General features: G+C 50.9%; 1 protein-coding gene across 3 annotated transcripts in view; it reads right to left on the bottom strand.

The window, feature by feature from the left end:
• Positions 1-3,324: 3,324 nt before the first annotated feature.
• KMT5B (lysine methyltransferase 5B) overlaps positions 3,325-20,495 on the bottom strand; it is a 45,558-nt gene continuing 28,387 nt past the window's right edge. For 2 of the 3 annotated variants that reach the window (XM_049781190.1, XM_049781191.1), the window contains 2 exons: positions 11,968-12,164; positions 3,325-7,558 (listed from right to left, as the gene is read on the bottom strand). In XM_049781190.1, coding sequence (XP_049637147.1) covers positions 6,063-7,558; positions 11,968-12,164 — 1,693 coding nt within the window. In that variant the 3' untranslated portion in view covers positions 3,325-6,062. Of the gene's footprint in view, positions 7,559-11,959; positions 12,165-20,495 lie in introns of those variants that run through there. The other variant, XM_049781192.1, reaches the window with a different exon arrangement.

Here is a 20,495-nt window from a genome sequence, read left to right on the forward strand (position 1 = left end):
CAGTGTCTGGGGGACACTGAGCAGCAGATTGCTGCCTCCTGGGCCCCGGAGTCAGGGTGGGGAAGAGGGCTGGGTTGGGGACAGAGGGACCCTCATTTAAAAAAGAGAGAGAGAGAGAGAAGGGGCCGGAGAGATAGCATAGTCATAGGGCGTTTGCCTTTCATGCAGAAGGTCATTGTTTTGTATCCCGGCATCCCATGTGGTCCCCTGAGCCTGCCAGGAGCGATTTCTGAGCATCGTAACCCCTGAGTGCTGCTGGGTGTGACCCAAAAACCAAAAAGAGAGGGGGGGGGGATGGAGATGGCATTTGCCTTGTATCTGTCAACCTCCTGGTGTGGATCTGGGGCGCTCTGTGGGGGAGGAAGGGTGGGCATGCCGCCGCATATCCCCAACTCCAGGCCCTGAGGAGCTGGAGATTGAATATTAACCCAGTAACAGTGGCAGCGGCTGCACAAACACCTTATCGCATGTCAACAGCAGCTGCCGCCCTGGCAGAGCCCTGACTTGGGGTGCGGGGGGGGGGGGGAGCTGCCACCTGGCTGATGAGAGGCTCCGGCAGCCCTGACTGGGTGAGGGCAGAGGAAGTCACCCGTGAAACCACTCCACTGGAGATTCATTCTCCACTACCTGCTTGTTAGGGAAATCCGCCCATCCCCTCACCACCCCCTTGCAAACTCCAGCTTCTCCCCTGAGCCTGGGAAGGGCTGGAGACATGAGTTGTCTCCACAGTCTTTGTCCTTTTTTTATTTTATTTTATTATTTTTTTTAGGGAGAGGCAACACCCAGCAGTGCTCAAGGTTACTCCTGGCTCTGCATTCAGCAATTACTCTTATGACCCTACGGGATTCTGGGGATCGAACCCAGTAGTCGACAGACAAGGCAAACAGCCTCCTCGCTGTGCCATCATTCTGGCCATATTGTGATTTGAAACAAGAAATGAGGGGCCCCCACATGCTCTTTCACTGCCTCTCTCCAACCTCTCCCCTGTTGCCTCACAGCTGTTTTGCTAGTTGAAAAGAAAGGGCTTAGTTAGTCTCTTGTGTGACCTTGCTGGTTAAGAGCTCGGCACCTGTTTAAATCCAAATACGTAAATAAGTGGGGGGCAGTCACTTGGGGTGAGTGGCCCCAAGGCTCTAGGTGAGCAAAGGGTGAGCCCCGGCCCCAAGTAGACTGGGGGACAGTTCAGGTCACCCACTGCCAGCCGTGCCCTGACTCACGTTGCCCAGTGGAGGCTGGCACGGTTGGCTCAGGTCACTCACCACAAGAGGAATGTTGAGAAGAAAGGGTTTTGTTTATGGGCAGAGGAGCAGAGGAACTTCTGCTTGATGCCTGTCACTTCCCATGAGCACCCTCAGGGCACGGAGTGGAGGTCACCCATGCCCCAAAGGAGAAAGCTTGGTCAGTCCCTGGAATTGTCTTTCCTGCAAGTTGTGTCCTGGTGGGGGTGGGAGGACTGAGAGAGCAACTTTGACATTGGGGGGACCTGGGCCTGTGCCCCTCGGAGCCAGAAGCCTGAACCCCCTTGTTGCTCTTAAGGCTTCTCCCCCCCAAGACATGCCTGCCCTCTGGGGCCAGGAACCCCTCAGCACCCCGATAGTCCAGCTCTTGTTTGCCCAGTGGGGCGGGTCCCGCTTATCGGAGGGAACCTTGGCACCAAGTGTTCCAGGAGTCACGTGGCAGCCACGGAATGAGGGGTACAGGTCAGGATTTCGTCACCAGGGAAGTAGGCCAATGACCCCGAGCCACTGGATCCTCGACATCTCGAGCACTGCCAGGAGTAATTTTGGAGCACGGAGCCAGGAGTAATGCCTGACAACCAAAACCATACATAACTGTTGGGGCTCCTTTGTCCCACCACCCAGCCCATGGCCTAGCTTTCTGGAGGGCATCTCAGGCCTTGCCACCGTTCTGTTCTGAGTCAGGACACGCCAGCACTCTGTCCTGACTGGGTGACAGCCGGGCCCCATTGTCTGGGCAGGCTGAGCTCCCAGAGGTGCCTCCGGGCCTCTGACCTCCTCAGCCCTCAACAGGGTCCCCCCCAGAGGTTTTGGGTGCCTCTTCCCCACCCAGCGTGTACCTCACCACGCCTTTGCCGCCCCAGTCTCATGCTCCTCTCCTGACCACTGAGCCTTCCACTCACACCATGGGGGCTGGCACCCTATCAACCAACTCTGTTCCCAGGGGACACACCTGCAGCCCTCAGACCACTCTCTGTTCTCCTCCCAAGCCACTCTCCCCAAAAGCTTCTTGTTTGCACCTGCTTCTCTGGTCAGGGGAACCCTGTCCTGTCCTCTACTCTGGAAGCCTGCGGGGCTGTCTCCACAGGCAGAGTCTCCCCCTGGCGGATACTCTCCACCCCCAGAGTGGAGAAATACACCCACCCAAGTGGCCAGAGGAGCCCAGCCGGCTAGGGAACCAGGCACAGCCTGCCCGTTCCATCCCTGGTCTGGCGAGTGGCTGCTTGGCCCCTTCCTGGAAGTCAAAGGCCACTTTTCCTCCAAGTCCTCTCCACTGTCCCCTCACCAGGACTCGGGTTGCTGACCTGATGGGTTCTGGGCTGCACAAGGGGATAGAATCCTCGAGCTGGCTTCTCGGAGAAACCAGGCACGGCAGTACAAGGAAGGCATGAGATACAGCTGGCCTGGGCAAGGGGCTGGCAGGTGTCCCTGCAAGAGGTCTGGGCAGGGCCACCAACACAGCAAACCCACTTTCAACCCCAGAGCCAGGCTTACAACTGGGTTTGCTTCAGTGAACGGCAGATTAAAAAGGCCACACCCTGGTTCTTTTTTTTTTTTTTTTTGGTTTTTGGGTCACACCCAGCAGCACTCAGGGGTTCCTCCTGGCTCTACACGCAGAAATCGTTCCTGGCAGGCTCAGGGAACCATATGGAATGCCGAGATTCGAACCACCGTCCTTCTGCAAGCAAGGCAAATGCCCTACCTCCATGCTACCAGCCACCCCATCCTGCTTCTGGTTAAGCCCTAGAGGAACTGAGGTTCTGGGGAAGAAGTGGGGGAGAACAGGAGCAAAAGGAAGGCCCCCCCCAAGCCTTGAGCTCTGGCTCACTTTTTTTTTTTGGGGGGGGGAATCCCACCTGGCAGCACTTGGGTTACTCCTGGCTCTGTGCTCAGAAATTGCTCCTGGAAGGCTCTGGGGACCATATGGGATGCCAAGGATCAAACCACTATCTCTCTGGGCCCCAGATCTGGCTCAGACTTTGCACTCAAAATACCAGGAAACTTTAGAAACTTTGGGAAATTCTCCCCTCTTCCCCAGCCCACCTGGTTCCTTCCTACTCAGAAACAGTGAACACCGGCCAGTTCGTTTTAATTTCCGAATTTATTAAAATGATTAACCTCAATACTGCAAGTGCATGTACAAAATATTTGTAAAAAATGTTTTTAATGAAACATTAAAGAACTTACCTCAAATGCTGAAAAAATCCGTTTTTTTTTTCATTCTTTCAGTACAAGGAATACATTTGTATCTCAAAAGTATTACAACTCAGCCAAACAATTGAAAACAGCAATTTGAAAAATGATTTGAAAATCGAATGCTTTTACATAAGAGTTCGACGATCATTTCCTAATTACCACGACGCCAAAATCTTGACCAATAATCATTGCATAAGTTCAAGCTCAGTTTCACTGACTGCGACCTTATCTGTGCGGTCAGTGACAGGCTGCAGCGGGGCTGCCAGAGCTCCAAGGCCCTCCGAACTTGACAACGGAAATGAGGGTTCCCTGGAGGCACCGGCCGGCCGGGCTGCCCAGCGCTTGTGCACAGACCCCGGGCAGGGACAGCACCTAAAATCCCTGCCCAGACCCACGGGAAGGGGGCCTCAAAGCCGAGACCACCCAGCGTGAAAACGAACGCCATAAATAAGTTACTTTATGAAGGTTAAGCTGAACCATGGGGGGGGGGGGGGGACAGGAAATGGGGTCTTTTGCTACTGTTTTCTTTTCTTCGAAGGACCCTGCTAAAATGTCTATGGATGGTGGGACTGTCAACAAACTTTTTAAAAGTCTTGGAACCTCTTCCACACGGGGTGTGGGTACAGAGGTGACCCGTGGCACCACTGGTCTTTGCCCAAGCATCAGGGCCGAGGCGTGACCTTGTTGAAGGGCGCGAGTGTCACACTGGCTGGCAGAGCCACGGCGGGGTTCGGGGCTTCGGGCTGCGTGTGCTCTGCATAGAGAAGGGGGTGTGTGAGGGCCCCCCGAATTCCTACCTGAGGGTTTGAACTGCCCGGAGCAAATGGGAATGAGGCTGCAGAAATAAGTCCTCCAAGAAAACAATTGTGAAAACAATTCTTAATGGAAAAACCTTTCAGGAATAGGAATATTTCTAATTTCTATTTGGAAACTACGAATAATCGCTTTCAGGAACTTCATTAAAATTAAATGCTGTCCCCAAACCTGGACATGGTTAAGAACTCATCAGTACTAAGCGGAAGCATTGAGGTTATTTTCTGCACTGGACTTTACATTACCTGAAGATTCTTGAATAGTTGAAGATGGGGCTACTTTTCGAGAGACGCTACATGAACCCCTGAAGTTGGCTTTATTAGGACCTCGGTCTACCTGAAAGTACATGTACACATTTCCCAGAAATAATGACTCATTGGTGCCAGACACCCGGGACAGGTTTAGATTCCCAAATTGCTTGTCCAATGATTTGCAAAATAATGCAGAAAAATAAAATATCGGTATTGGACATAAAGCAGTAATCAAAAATTTGCTCATTAAGTTACTTAAAATTTCTCTTCTCAAAGTGCTTCAAAAACAAATTAAATCTGACTCTTCTTTTTTGTTTAACTGATAATATAGTCAAAAAAATCTTTGATATTTTCATACAGAAACTAACATAAACCAAGAACACCCACTGATGCAGTGCTTAAAACTATATATTTATAATTCCTATTTTATTGGCATGAATAGTTCTGAACTTAAAAACCTTCCTGGTAAGTTCTTTTAATTTCTTAGGACAAAAAAATTTCTCACAACACACAAATATTTACAACATATACATTGTTTTCAGTTCTTTACAGCGAGTTCCAAAGACAAACATTTGTATAGGTTACCACAGAACAAAAGCTGTGACTCATGTTTTTATTTCATAAACTATTATAAGTTAAAGTGAATAGTTTCTTTTTAATATTCCTTGTAGCATTTTACAAGTGCAACAGAAAACTTGAAGACCCAAATGAAGAGAGCTGGAACCCATTAGATAAATGCTGTTCGTTGTCATCACATTATTCACAGCAAATTTTTGAAAAAATAAGCACCAATCATTCTTGCAAAGAACAATTTTTTTTTTATCTAAAAGGATCAAAAAGTGTTAAATACAAGGTCTTTAATTTACATGACAAGCAATAAATACGCTGTGTGGAAACTCATCCTGAATACGCCTACCCTCGTACATAGAACGTACTGCAAAGTCAGCGGTCACGCATGTTGTCGGATTTTGTTTGGAAGGAGACCCAACTGCCGGCCAGCGATGGCCAGGCTACTCTCACCGGGGCCACCAGAGGGGACCCTGGGCCAGCAAACTGAAAACAATACAACTCAAAAGGGGCAACATCGAGCCAAGAAATCAAAAAGCCAAGAAGATCATTGCTGGTGATGTTAGCATATCCTAGAGAACGTTAATATGCTCTGCTATGATTGGTTGTCAATTATGCTTTAGTCAGATTAAAGAGCCGGCGGGTGCTCTACAAGTTTTTTTTTAAACCACCAAAATAACAAAACCCCAAACCCAAAAACTGTGTGGCCACATTATTGTTTCCTGGGTGGAAAAGTTCTGGTCACTGTACAAGTTTGCTGGCGCCTCGAATGCCCATGGGGCTTCACACTCACTCGGATTGCACGAAGAAGGCGACTTACAAGTACCCTAAGCATGTGCACGGAGCTGGCGGCTGGTCTACCCTGCTAGGCAGGGGGCACGCGGAGAACTGGGCAGACAGGGCAAGTGCTGCCAGGACAGGGCTTCAGCCGAGGAGTCCGTGGGCTGAGATTCGGTCTCGAGACAGCCACTGGCCCAGCCCAGCGCGGGCCCCAGGCTCATGCGTTCAGCCGCAGAGACTGGTCTTCCCTCCTGCGTGAAGAGATGTCGATGTCGATGGAGTCTTTGCCCACGATGAGCCGCAAGCGCTTAGCAGGAGGGAGCGGGATGAAGTCGTCGTCAAAGTCATCGTCGTAGTCGTCAGCGTCCCGGTCGCCATCAGAGGAGGAGTCATCTTCGTCATCGTCCTCATCGTCCTCAGTGCTGCTCTCCTCCTCGTACTGCCCATAGTCGTCCATGTCCATGCGGGACTCGAGCAGGGACAGGGGGTCGCTGCAGCACACGCCATTGTCACGTAGCCCCTCGGCGCAGGGACCGTGGCCCTCTTCGTCCCGCTTGAGCTGGATCTTGAGCTTGGTGGAGCTGCCGCCAGCGGCCGGCCCGAAGCCGCTGTTGAGTTTGGCCACATACAGGCTGCTGTCGCGCTCTCGGTCCTTGCTCAGCTTGATGCTGATCTTGGACGCGCTCATGGCCTCGCTCTCAGGGTCGCTGGTCTTGCTGCTGCTGTCGTGGCGGCGCCGGAGAGTCAGTTTGGGGATCCCCGAGTTGTTTTCCAGGATGAGCTGCGCATCGTACCTGGTGATGCGCCTCTTCTTCTTCGTTTTGGCCGGTCTGCAGCTGTCCTTGGCCTTGAAGCTGTCCGATGTCACCACCGAGCCACCCACAGAGGACAGTGCCCAGTCTGGGAGGCTGCCCGGGGTGCCTTCGGGACAAAGGGGCTCACCCTGCTCCAAGGGGGACCCTACCCCATCTGGCTCCCCGCTGGCTATCCTGGGGGAGGCGTGTGTGACCGATTCCTCAGCCTTGGCCAACTGTCTGACCAGCTTCCCCTGCCGCGATTTCTTTTTGGACGCACTGCTGTCGCTCTTCGGACACTCCACTTCCCCCTTGAGTGGTGACTCCTGGGGTGGGCCTTCTGGGACAGGGGGCCCCGGCTGCGTGGCCCCCTCTGAGCCAGCTTCTGGCCCACTGCTCCTGTCGCTCTCCCCGATGGAGGACTCGAATGTACCGTCCGGGGGTTCCTTGGGGTGCATCCTCGTCCTCATGGACCGCCTGGTGATGTAGGTACAGGGCGAGCCCTCACAGGGTGCGGGGGCGCCTCGCCCCAAGTTCTGCCTGTGTTCTCTGGCTGCGTGCCGAGTCAGGCAACCACTGGCCGCCGTGGCCTGGGCTGGTCCCTCTGGCTCCTTGTCCTTCTTTAGGGGCAAGTTTTTGTACAGGACCACTTTGGGCTCTTTCAGTACCAAGTTCCCCATTTCGAGCTTCCTCGATGCATTTCTTGGCTCCAGGCGTTTGCAATGATTTCTCAGTTTGATCTTTGCGAGTAAAGGCTTTGCAGGCTTTTTCAGTTTCTTTGGTACCCTGGAATTATTGACGTGAGCTGGCTTGGATGAGGTAGAGTTGGAGGAAGCCGGAATCCTAGACATAGGCTGCCTTGCTAAGGTTCTGTTTTTGCTGTTCCTTTTTAGACCAACAGAAGGTTTTCGATTCGAATCTGCAAGATTAAAAAAAAAAAAAAAAAGGAAAGAAAAAAGAAAAAGATGAAAGCGGTGTGTGTGGGGGGTGGGGTGGGGGGAATAAGTGTTTAGATCACAATGCACCAAACCCAAGGTAGTCAGGAGATGCTGGCTCCCACGCACAGGTCACAGGCATGGGCTCATTTCTGTGGGTCTGGCACCTCTCTTGACTCTGTGCTTTGATTTTAATTTTGTTTTGGGGCCACACCTGGTGGTGCTCAGGGCTTTACTCCTGGTGCTGTGCTCAGGATTCATACCTGGTGGGTTGGGAGTGGGGGATATGGGGTGCCGGAGACTGATCCCAGGTTGTCGGTGTACAAGGCAAACAGTCACCGTTGTACCATTGCTCCGGCCCTTGTCTTTGGATTTGACTATGGGAAAGGCTGAAACTTGAACTTGGGTTTCTCCTTCCACAAGTCTAACCCTCTCTGGCTCATGAACACAAGGAGTGTTATGACCTGAGCAGTAAGAGTGATGAGTTCGATGAGACTAAATTCTATTGTGGAGAAAAGGAGGGAAAACAGATCCTGAGACTCGTCCACCGCTTTTCTAGGTAAAATCAATGCAGAGAACCATGAGGCCACACACTCAGGCCTCAGCACTGAGGTGCTAGCTGCCAACCACTCAGCACAGGCAGACACACTGCCAGGATGACATGCAGGGCAAGGGGAAGGCTGCTCCATCCTGTGTGTGGGTGACAGGTTAGAGGCAGCTATTCAGCATGTGGCTTCTCAAAGGTCCTGAGTGACTCATAGCGGGGCTATTGGGGCCCTTCTGCTCTCTTCACTTTCCTCTAAAACCAGGACCAGTAGAAGCCGGAGAGAGAGCACAGTGGTAAGACGTTTGCCTTGCAAGCAGCTGGTCCAGGATAGAAGGTGTTTCGAATCCCAATATTCCCAACATGTCCCCCATGCCTGTCAGGAGCAAATTCTGAGTGCAGAGCCAGGTTGAGTGACCTGCACTGGCCCCATCTCCTTTTCTGACCCACCACCATGCCCAGGCCCTCCCCACAGCCAGTCTGACAACCACCTCTCTATCAAACAGGCTCCAGACCTCACTTGTCCACTTTTATTATTATTATTATTTTTTTTTTTTTTTTTGGTTTTTTTTTTTGGTTTTTGGGTCACACCCGGTGACGCTCAGGGGTTACTCCTGGCTATGCTCTCAGAAGTCGCTCCTGGCTTGGGGGACCATATGGGACGCCGGGGGATCGAACCGTGGTCCATCCAAGGCTAGCGCAGGCAAGGCAGGCACCTTACCTCTAGCGCCACCGCCCAGCCCCATTTATTATTATTATTTTATTTTTTTGGTTTTTGGGTCACACCTGGCAGCTCTCGGGGGTAACTCCTGGCTCTTTGCTCAGAAATCGCTCCTGGCAGGCTCAGGGGACCATATGGGATGCTGTGATTCGAACAACCAACCTTTTGCATGTAAGGCAAATGCCTTATCTCCATGCTATTTCTCAGGCCCTGTCCACTTTTTTTGAGGGGAGGAAGTGTTGGGCTCTTCTGGCAGTGCTCACGGTTTACTCCTGGCTCTATCTATGCTCTGGAATCAACTGTTGTTGGGCTTAAGGGACCCGTGCAAAGTCAGGGATTGAGCTGAAAGTCAGCCACATCCTAAGCAAATGTCTCACCACTGTACAGCTCTGGCCTTGAAGTCCCTCTCTCCGCCCAATGGGTACAGTCAGAGCCTGGGCCTGAGACTGTATCAGCCTACAGAGGCTCTGTAACTTCTCGCACACCCCCGTCCCCGTGCCGACCTTCCAGTTGGCCTTGCCCAGCCCTGTGCTCCCTGACAACACATCCATTGCCTGAGCTGCAGGCATCTGGGTCTCTGCACACGATCACATGAGCCCAGTTCCCAACCCACATTCCTCCCAGCAAGCCTTGCTCTGCCCTTCCTTCTCCATCTGCTCTCCCGAGTGGATAGCCTGCCAGCCTGGCACTCGTGCCTATTCCCAGGGCCTACCCTCTCGTCCCAACTCCCATCCTGCCCCCCAGCATTCCACCGGCCGCTACATGGCAGTGACGATCCCAGCCTACACAGCACTATCAGTCACCTAATGCCTGAAAAACAGGCCAAAGCACCTTCTGCCACCTACTGCGGCCGTGACCAACCCTACGCCACTCCCCCCGACCCTGTGGGTTCTGGGCTTGGCCTCCATAATGCTTCACTGAGCCTGACTTCCCCAAGGGCCTGGCATGTCTTTCTAGTTCCTCTACTGCACTCAGAGCAGTCCAGCACTGCTTGGGGACTATTGCAAGCAACATGAGCTCAGCCCTTTGTGCCCTCATCCTCTAGGTACCAACCACTCTGGCCGTTAGCACTCCCCAACTAGTCCCCAGCCTGATAGCCGACAGCTGGGGGCACTAAAAAAGCACCGAGTTCTACACCGAGCACAAGGCAGACACTATCTGACGTTACATATTTGCTCAATACGACTCTCACGAGGCTGAGGCTGCAGTCTCCCTCGCAACAATTCAAGCTGTTGGTCTGAGAAGCATCAGCCAGAACCAGTGCCAAGGTCTTATCAAGGCAACAGGGAAGTGAGCACTGTGACTGGGAGCAGACCAGGTGTGGTATCTTGGGGAGGCTGGAAGGAACCCTGGCTGTTGCCCTCAGCCCACTGCAGACTCAGACTGTCAGGGCTCAAGGAACAGCTTGAATCATATTCAAGTGACCCAGACACCAGCTCCATATCTGGTCCCCTGGGGGCCTTCTGGGAGTGTTCCTTGAGCACCATAGGGTATGGTCAACCCCTCCCCACAACCCACACAAAAATTTCCTTGGCCCCATAATTTATAGTCTCTAAGTGATTCCAACTAGGAACCAATGTGGAGTCTAGCACCTGGGCTGTGAGGTGCTAAGTGGCAGAGAGAGGTCTTGATCCAGGGCTCAAGGCTGCTTTCCTGGGCCCAGATTCCAAGTCTAAGCTATTCAACCACAGCCTCTCTGAGACGTTGCCTGGCGCAGGGTTCATAGCTCACTTTGGTGTCCACAGACCCAGAAGATAGCCCTTGTGGGCACCAGGATTTGGTCTGTGACCTGAGCAGTTTCTCAAGTCTCCTACCGAAAGGGCACCTGGTTATGTAGGGCTCAGGAGGGCCAAAGCCACACCCTGTGTACAGGCTTCCAGCTTGGATTCTGAAAACCCTCACAGGCCCTTAAAGCTTTAGCCTGAGCGGGAACCAGCTGCTCATGACCATAAGACATCCAGCAGGACGTGGCCAAGAGCAGCATAAGGAGACTGATGAGTGTCCGGGACAGAAGGGCACATCTGGGGTGGAGGAACCACCCTGCGGCAATGGCAGGAGAATTGGAATCTGGGTTACACTGGCGACCTTTGCTCTGTGGACTTTGACTTCTCGTGGTCTCTCTGGGTGCAAAAAAAACAGTCAAGTGCAGCCTCCAAGACATCTTTCGAGAAGGACGGAAGTACAGAAAGGAGAACTGTTTTCTCTTCCCTCTCAGGAGAAGTTGCTGGAAGCATCTAGAAGAGTGGCCTGTGCCTGACACAGACACATCATTCCCACTGGTGGGAAGGGCGTAGTCGGGGTCGGCACTGTCCTCACTCCACTCCAGAGCAATGCTGTGGCCTGACCCCAGCTGTCTGCATACTCTGCTGGCCAACCCTGGCACTTAGGCCAGCGGCCCCTCTAAGTTCCATGGACTCGAGTTGCTTCCCTGACACTCCACAGCTATGGCACACTGGCTCAGGGCTGGGCTTCCAAGTAAGTAACGCCAAGGAAGAGAGACAATACATGTGACTCCTCAGGATAGCAGCTGCACTCACCTCCCACAAGGGCATTAATCTGGGCCCCGAAGCCCAGACACCCACATCCCCAAATGCACAGCAAAGCGCCTGGCCAGCCCACCAAGGCAGAGTCTGCGTGTGCAGTGCCCAAGAGGCTGACAGCCTTCAGCCGCACCCAAGAACCAGGCTGCCGAGAACAGGCGCTGGCTAGGCCGTGTTGGTTACAGGAGCTGCCAGTTGCTCACCAGCTCTGCAGCCTGAGCACTGAAGCTGCCCAGGAGAGAAACAGACGTTTTGTCTTTGGAGGCTTCACCTAGCCTGACTTCCAGCAGCAGCAGCAGATTCAAGAGTTAATGGCGGGGACAGTTGTGCCAAGAGACACCTTTCCCCCTTTCTGGGCAGGTGGAGAGGAGATGGGCAGAAGGGACGCTGGGAATGGAACCCAGGCTGGTTGTAAGGCAAGCTGCCCTGCAGGTGGAGTGGCACACAGCAGACCTGCCTCTGTATTCCCAGCACTGCGAGCCCCTGCAGAGCCCACGAGCAGTCCTGGTGCTCTCCATGCTCCTCAGCCAACTGCAAAAAGCTGCCCAGGATGCCCCAGATGTTCATCGCTGATCCCCCCTTACTTACTTGCGTCATTGGTTTCCTGAGTGGTGTCTGCATCCGTGTTAGAGCTGACAGATTGACTATCTGAATTCTTGCTGCTGTCACCTAACTTTTTTAGCCTATTTAAGCGTTTATCTGTTTCTCTGAGTCCATATTTGCTATTGATAACAGGAGCAGGTGCGGGCAGTCCCACTCTGGATTTAAAAGCACCAGTTCCCCGCCTGAAAGAGAAAAAAGCCCAGGTTAAAGCAATACTCCACCCTGAGGGGTCTGTCTGCACAGACCAATTGAGGGCACACAGGGTCAAGTCTAGGACACAGGCAAGGAGGATGAAAGCAAAAGAGGTCCAGACTCAAAGTCACAAAACAATCCGCAAGGACTGCTGTCATCAGGCAGTTAATAGACTATTCGTAAGATGATGGACCCAATGTAATTTCAGGCATAGAAAAAGAAATTGTTCCATTTCAAAAATTGGCTGGAACATCATGAGGCTTATTAGGCCTAATTAGGTTATTAGGCTTAAATAACCCACCTGTAATTATAGGACAACTCTGGCGCCATTAGCACTATAAATCAAAACATCAAAGTAGAGAATTTCCATAAGAAATTAGTCAGGGGCCCGGAGAGATAGCAGAGCGGTGGTTTGCCTTGCAAGCAGCCGATCCAGGACCAAAGGTGGTTGGTTCGAATCCCAGTGTCCCATATGGTCCCCCATGCCTGCCAGGAGCTATTTCTGAGAAGACAGCCAGGAGTAACCCCTGAGCACCGCCGGGTGTGGCCCAAAAACCAAACCAAACCAAACCAAAACAAAACAAAAAAAGAAATTAGTCAGAACTTAAATGTTAGCTATAGTAACTATGTAAGAAGGCAATGCTGTATTACTGAAAACCTGACTTCTGGAACAACAGGAATTGTGAAGTAATTTCCTTTAAGTCACTGAAATAAAAATAAATAAACCCAACAGGAGAAATCCTGGTGCACAAAGCACAGGAACAGGTGTCCGAGACAGTGGGAGGGCCCTTGCTTTGCACGAGGCCGACATGGGTTTGACCCCTGATTCCCACAGCAATGCCAGGACTGATCCCTGAGTGCAGAGCCAGGAGTACCACTTCTGCAAGGCCAACATCCTACCTGCTGTGCTGTGCTTTGCTCAGGCCCCTAGCAGTGGTCCTCAAACTATGGCCCGCGGGCCACATATTGTATTTGTATCTGTTTTGTTTCTTCATTGCAAAATAAGATATATGCAGTGTGCATAAGAATTCGTTCCTAAGTTTTGTTTTTACTAGAGTCAGACCCTCCAATGGTCTGAGGGACAATGAACTGGCCCCCTGTTTAAAAAGTCTGAGGACCCCTGCCCTAAAATAACAACTTTTTTTTTTGGGGGGGCCACTCCCGGCATTGCTCAGGGTTTACTCCTGGCTGTCTGCTCAGAAATAGCTCCTGGCAGGCACAGGGGACCATATGGGACGCCGGGATTCGAACCAACCACCTTTGGTCCTGGATCGGCTGCTTGCAAGGCAAACGCCGCTGTGCTATCTCTCCGGACCCAAAGTAACAACTTTTTATGGCAAAATTATAACCACATTTCATTATGAGAGCAGGATGGATGCCAAAGAGCTAGTGGATTTAGATAATCTTTCAGGATTTAGCTAAAGAAAAGGCTACAATTTTCCCCAAGGAATCAGTGGTTCTCACTTTTTGCTATGAGATAATAACAATTTTCTTTCCTTTCAGGCCACACCCAGTGGTGCTCAAGGCTCATCCCTGGTGGGCTTGGAGGATCATATGGCAGCAGCAACAATAGCTTTTCCCTCTTCCACAAAGTCTCCACATTTTCCTAGTTGTTTCTACATCATGTTTTAAAATTTCTTTTCTCTATTTTTTTGTTTTTGGGTCACATCCGGTGGTGCTCCTGGCTCCTGGCTTGGGGGACCATATAGGATACTGGGGAGATCGAACTGGTCCGTTCTGGGTCAGCAAGGCAAATGCCATACCGCTGCGCCACTGTTTCGGCCCGTTTTTTTTGTTTTGTTTTGTTTTGTTTTGTTTTTTGGATCACACCCTGCGATGCTCAGGGGTTCCTCCTGGCTATCTGCTCAGAAATAGCTCCTGGCAGGCATGGGGGACCACATGGGACACCAGATTTGAACAAACCACCTTAGGTCCTGGGTTGGCTGCTTGTAAGGCAAACACGCTCTGCTATCTCTCCGCCCCCCCCTGATGTTTAAAAATTTTTTTTTTTGTTTTTGGGTTACACCAGGCAGTATTCAGGGGCTACTTCTGGCTCCATGCTCAGAAATCGCTCCTGGCAGGCTCGGGGACCCTGTGGGACGACGGGAATCGAACCACCGTCCTTCTGCAAGCAAGGCAAACACTCTACCTCCATGCTATATCTTTGGTCCCTGATGTTTTAAAATTTCTATGCCTGCCCACCCAGAACTTATGGTATATATAATGTGATGGGAATTTTGCTTGTTTTTCAAGAAGCAGAATAAAAGATCCAACATCATTTATTCAAAAAAATGCTATTTCGAGGCCGGAGAGACGGCATGGAGGTAGGGCGTTTGTCTTACATGCAGAAGGTCGGTGGTTCGAATCCCTGCATCCTATGTGGTCCCCTGAACCTGCCAGGAGCGAATTCTGAGCATAGAGCCAGGAGTAACCCCTGAGCGTGGCCAGGTGTGACCCCAAAACCAAAAAAAAAAAAAAATTGCTATTTTGCCAACCCCACGAAGACCTGTCATTGGGTAGATCCACAGGCTCATTTCACTCTAGAAAGAGCCAAGCCAACCGTGGAAACTCACGGGTACACCTCGTAGCAGACCAACTGCTCTGGGGGCCTGTGTGTGGGTCAAATCGACAACCTGCTGAATCCCCAGCAGCTGCACAAACCCCATAACCACCACCTCACCAACAGCCTGACTGCACCACTTTTCCACTGTTCTCTGCAGAAACCCAACAGTCCCAAACTCCAGGAAAGTTTCTGGGGTCTTCTTGGAGTGGGCGGGTAGATGCTACAGGACCCTCCATACTTCCGGAAGCCAAGGTAGCCACAGACACGTCCCACAGCTGCCGCAGGTCAGCTCATTCCCTGGAACCTGGAGTTCCTCCAAATTCCAACACCGACACACCAGATCAGATGTGACATTGTGGTAGAAGCCACCTATGTTCAAGCAACAAAACACTGAAGGCTCAACTAGCAACTAGCAGCTCAGTAAACAATGACTTAATGACCCCATGGTGAGATGACAATCTTCAAAAATAAGTCAAGTTTTTTTTCCTTCAATAATTCCACTAACATTTTGCTGTAACAAGCAATATTTTTTTTTTTTGTTTTTTTTGTTTTTTTGGGTCACACCCGGCAGTGCTCAGGGGTTACTCCTGGCTGTCTGCTCAGAAATAGCTCCTGGCAGGCACGGGGGACCATATGGGACACCGGGATTCGAACCAACCACCTTTGGTCCTGAATCGGCTGCTTGCAAGGCAAACGCCGCTGTGCTATCTCTCCGGGCCCTGTAACAAGCAATATTAAGTAAACTATTTATACCTGGCAAGGGGCAGGAAAACTGGAGACTGATGCAGGGATCGGTTGTTAGAACACTAAATACCAGAAGCAACAGTATTTTGTCTAACTTTGTAAACCATGTGACTAAATAAATTCAATTTTTTTTTGGGGGGACGAATAATGCCTGATGATGTTCAGGGGTTATTTCTGGCTCTTCTACTCAGAAATCATTACTGGTGGTGTTCGAGGGACCAGATGGGATGCCAGGCATCGAACCCAGATTGGAGCTATGTGCAAAGCAAGCGCCCTTCCTGCTGTACTATGGCTTGGCCTGCAGCAATAAAATTTTTTTTGGGGGGGTCACACCCTGTGATGCTAAGAGGTTATTCCTTGCTATGTGCTCAGAAATTGCTCCTGGCTTGGGGGACCATACGGCCGCTGAGGAATCGAACCGAAGTCCGTACTAGGCTAGCGGCAGCAAGGCAGAAGCCTTACTGCTCCGCACCACCTCTCTGGCCCCAATAAAACAATTTTTTTTTTGTTTTTGCATCACACCCAGCAGCACTCAGGGGCTACTCCTGGCTCTATGTTCAGAAATCGCCCCCGGCAGACTCGGGGGACCATGTTGGACGCCGAGATTCAAACCACCGTCCTTCTGCATGCAAGGCAAATGCCTTACTGCTGTGCTATGTCTCCGGCCCCCCAATTTTTTTTTTTTTTTTGGTTTTTGGGTCACACCGGCAGCGCTCAGGGGTTACTCCTGGCTCTATGCTCAGAAATCACTCCTGAGGGGCCGGGCGGTGGCGCTAAAGGTAAGGTGCCTGCCTTGCCTGTGCTAGCCTTGGACGGACCACGGTTCGATCCCCCGGTGTCCCATATGGTCCCCCAAGCCAGGAGCAACTTCTGAGCACATAGCCAGGAGTAACCCCTGAGCATTACCGGGTGTGGCCCAAAAATCAAAAAAAAAAAAAAAAAAAAAAAGAAATCACTCCTGGCAGGCTCGGGGGACCATATGGGATGCCGGGATTCGAACTATCAACCTTCTGCATGCAAGGCAAATGCCTTACCTTCATGCTATCTCTCCGGCCCCATCCCAAAATTTTTATTATTATTATTATTTTTTTATTATTTTTTTTTTGGTTTTTGGGCCACACCCGGCGTTGCTCAGGGGTTACTCCTGGCTGTCTGCTCAGAAATAGCTCCTGGCAGGCATGGGGGACCATATGGGACACCGGGATTCAAACCAACCACCTTTAGTCCTGGATCGGCTGCTTCCAAGGCAAACGCTGCTGTGCTATCTCTCCGGGCCCCCAAATTTTTTTTAATTAAAAAAGAACCATTATAGGGCGGAGAGAAAAAAAAAAAAAAGAACCATTATGGGCCGGCCAGAGAGATAGCACAGCAGTAAGGCACTTGCCTTGCATGCAGAAGGATGTTGTTCGAATGCCGGCATCCCATACATATGGTCTCCCAGGCCTGCTGGGGGTGATTTCTGAGCGTAGAGCCAGGAGTAACCCGAGCGCTGCTGGGTTTGACCCAAAAAATAAAAAAAACAAAAAACAAAAAAAAAGAACCATCATAATTTTCCAGGATAGAAAGAGCTCATGTACACTGAGCATTATGTCCTTTTATTCAGTTATCCATTTCTTGACCAATACAATCCAATTTTGACATTTCAGAGTAATGCATCTTTTTTTTTTGTTTGTTTTGTTTTTGGGCCACACCCGGCGTTGCTCAGGGGTTACTCCTGGCTGTCTGCTCAGAAATAGCTCCTGGCAGGCACGGGGGACCATATGGGACACCGGGATTTGAACCAACCACCTTAGGTCCTGGATTGGCTGCTTGAAAGGCAAACACCGCTGTGCTATCTCTCCGGGCCCTAATGCATCATTTTGGGGTGCTCAGAAATAGCTCCTGGCAGGCATGGGGGACCATATGGGACACTGGGATTCGAACCAACCACCTTTGGTCCTGGACCGGCTGCTTGCAAGGCAAACGCCGCTGTGCTATCTCTCCGGGCTCTAATGCATCTTTCTTAACCTATTAAGGCAACTATCTCCACGAGATATTTTTGTTTTTGTTCTTGATATTTTTGTTTTGTTTCGTTCTTTGCCCAGTGAGGGCACCTGCAGTGGTGCAGGGCCTGGCTGTGGGCTGCTGCATCTAAGACAAGTGCCTGAAACCTCAGCGTCCCTCTTCCCTTCTGCATCACCTATTTTTTTCCCTCCGCTCTCAATCAGACACTTTCACAGAGGTTTGAAGTGACTTGATCCTTCCTTAGATTTTACTCTGGAGATGTTCTCAAGAGAAGTTGACTATTACAGCTGTATATCATTGAGCGTGCCATGGACACCAGCAGGTCCTTTACTGCCCCCTCCTTCCTCAGGCCTCATCCCATCCTGCAGCTTCTGGTGCTCCCAGGAATGAGTGCCAGGCACACACCTGAGGACACATCCTGCCCTGCTTTGAACTCGGAGCAATGGCAGAACACTATCGTCCAGCTCAAACCCAGTCGACCTCTAGGGCTATTCAGAAATTTTCTCTTGTTTATTTTTGGGTCACACCGAGCAGTGCTCAAGGGTTACTCCTCACTCTGCACTCAGAAATACTCATGGCGGCCCCGGAGAGATAGCACAGCGGTGCTTGCCTTGCAAGCAGCCGATCCAGGACCAAAGGTGGTTGGTGTCCCGGTGTTCCATATGGTCCCCGTGCCTGCCAGGAGCTATTTCTGAGCACACAGCCAGGAGTAACCCCTGAGCACCACCGGGTGTGACCCAAAAACCAAAAAAAAAAAAAGAAAAAAAAAGAAATACTCATGGCAGGCTCGGGATACTCATGGGATGCTGGGAATTGGTGGAAGGCAAACAATACCCTTCCTGCTGTGCCATCGCTCAAGGCCCCAGAAATCCCCTTTTTATTGTTTCCTTGACCTGATTTCCTTCCGGAAAGGCAGGAGGTTTGGGGTTCATGAAGCTTTTGAGAATATTCAGATGGAGGCTGGAGTGATCCAGAGTCCAATGGATAGAGCTTGCACAGTATCAATCTGGGTTTGACTCCTCCCCATCTCTTATGGGACCCCAAGCCCCATCAAGAATGAATCTCGGGCTGGAGAGGTGGCGCTCGAAGTAAGGTGTCTGCCTTGCAAGCGCTAGCTTAGGACGAACCACGGTTCGATCCCCCCAGCGTCCCATATGGTCCCCCAAGCCAGGAGCGATTTCTGAGCGCTTAGCCAGGAGTAACCCCTGAGCGTCAAATGGGTGTGGCCCAAAAACCAAAAAAAAAAAAAAAAAAAGAATGAATCTCACCTGTAGAGCCAGGAGATAGCTCTGAGCACCAATGCATGGAGCCCCAAGCCCCCAAAACCAAACCAAAACACTGAGGAGACTCTTCACAGTTAGGGCTGGGGATGTTTCACGGCAGAGCACCCTCTCATTATGCAAGGCCCGAGGTCCACTCCCGTGCCCCACACATCCCACCTATCAATCACCCCTCAGGCTCCTTACAAGGAGCAGGAGAATAGAATTTACCTCCAGTCATTAAACCAACAGCTCCAGAGTGCAGCAACTGGCACTGGGCGTTTCCATTCCTTTATTTCTATGTCACTGGGTGGGGTTTGGGTCACACCAGTAGTGTTGGGACTCAAAACTAGACCATCACAAACCCTGCCACTGAACCACACCCCTGGCCAGTCCCAAGGCAGCTCTCTGGGGTGCTTTCCTGCCTCGGAGCCCCTCGGGCACAGTTCTTCCGGAGGTATAGGACCTGGGCCAGTTTCTACTGGTCCCCAGGGGTCACCTCAAGTGAGGGCATCTGAGAGGGCCGATCTATGCGTCCCTAAGCTCCAGACCGAGTTCAGCTGCCTTTCTGCCTCCCTGGTTGATTGAACACTTCCCGCCCCCACAGGTTCTACCTAGGCTCATGGCTCCTCAGTTCAGGAGTCCACCTGGTTCCGAGGATAAGTCAGTGCCATCTCACCCAATTAACTACCTTCACACAGACTAAGGTCCACAACACTGCCCATAGCAATCTGCACCTGACTGCAGACCCTCAGAGCGCCCTGACTGGCTTGGCTTCTTACCGTATATACTCGAGTATAAGCCGAGTTTTAAGGCACAAAATTTGAACTGGGCTTATACTCGGGTCATACAGGAGCCCGTGCCCCAAATCAAATGCATGTAGTCTCCAGTCGTCTTTTGCCCTCTTCTGGAGGGGGCGTGCTTCAACTCAACCTACAAGTCAAGGCCGAACTGAACTGGATGTCACTGAACTATTTAACCCACAATATTCTGCGCTTTGTATGAGACCAATAACAGTGATGATATCTGCAAACTCAGTGATGATGACAATGTCTATGCTGATACCTCACATCAGATACAGCTGAAGCTGTTTGGACATACAGATGAGAAGGTGGAGGAATCCAGTTTGGAAGGATTTTAACCTTTGTGATTTAGCTCATTTACCTGTGAAGCCATGGTTTTCTGCACTTTATTTAAAGTTTTAAATAATTTACAGTTTTTCTTTTACCAATAAATATTGAAGAACATTTAACCTGATTTCTCAATTATTAAAATTGTTTTGGGTATATATTTTTATTTTTGAGATTTACCAATGGCTGCTTCATTTTCCAGCTCAGCTTATGTTCGAGTCACTGTTCTCCCAGTTTTTCGGATAAAATTGGGGGGCCGGCTTATACTCAAGTATATATGTTAATTCTTATGACTACCTGCATCAGACCCATCTGCTTGGGCTGGGAATATGGCATGTGGGGTGATTTCACAACGTGAGGATTTGTTTTAGAGCCCACTACCCTGGAGACTATTTCTAGAAATTCCCAGCAACCACAAAATTCAAAAAATTTCTAATGGGAGCCACACCCACATGTACTAGCTCAGGTCTGGAGGTGCTGGGGGGACCACCGGGCAAGAGTGTGCTGCCCACATGCCTCCTCCCTGCTCAACAATCTCACCTGCTGTTTGTCACTCTGACAGCTTCACATGACCCTAAGGCTCTGTTCAATGACACTATAAACCGATGAACCGGTGGTCTC

Source organism: Suncus etruscus, chromosome 9, assembly GCF_024139225.1.
Source record: "Suncus etruscus isolate mSunEtr1 chromosome 9, mSunEtr1.pri.cur, whole genome shotgun sequence".
Lineage (NCBI taxonomy): Eukaryota > Metazoa > Chordata > Mammalia > Eulipotyphla > Soricidae > Suncus > Suncus etruscus.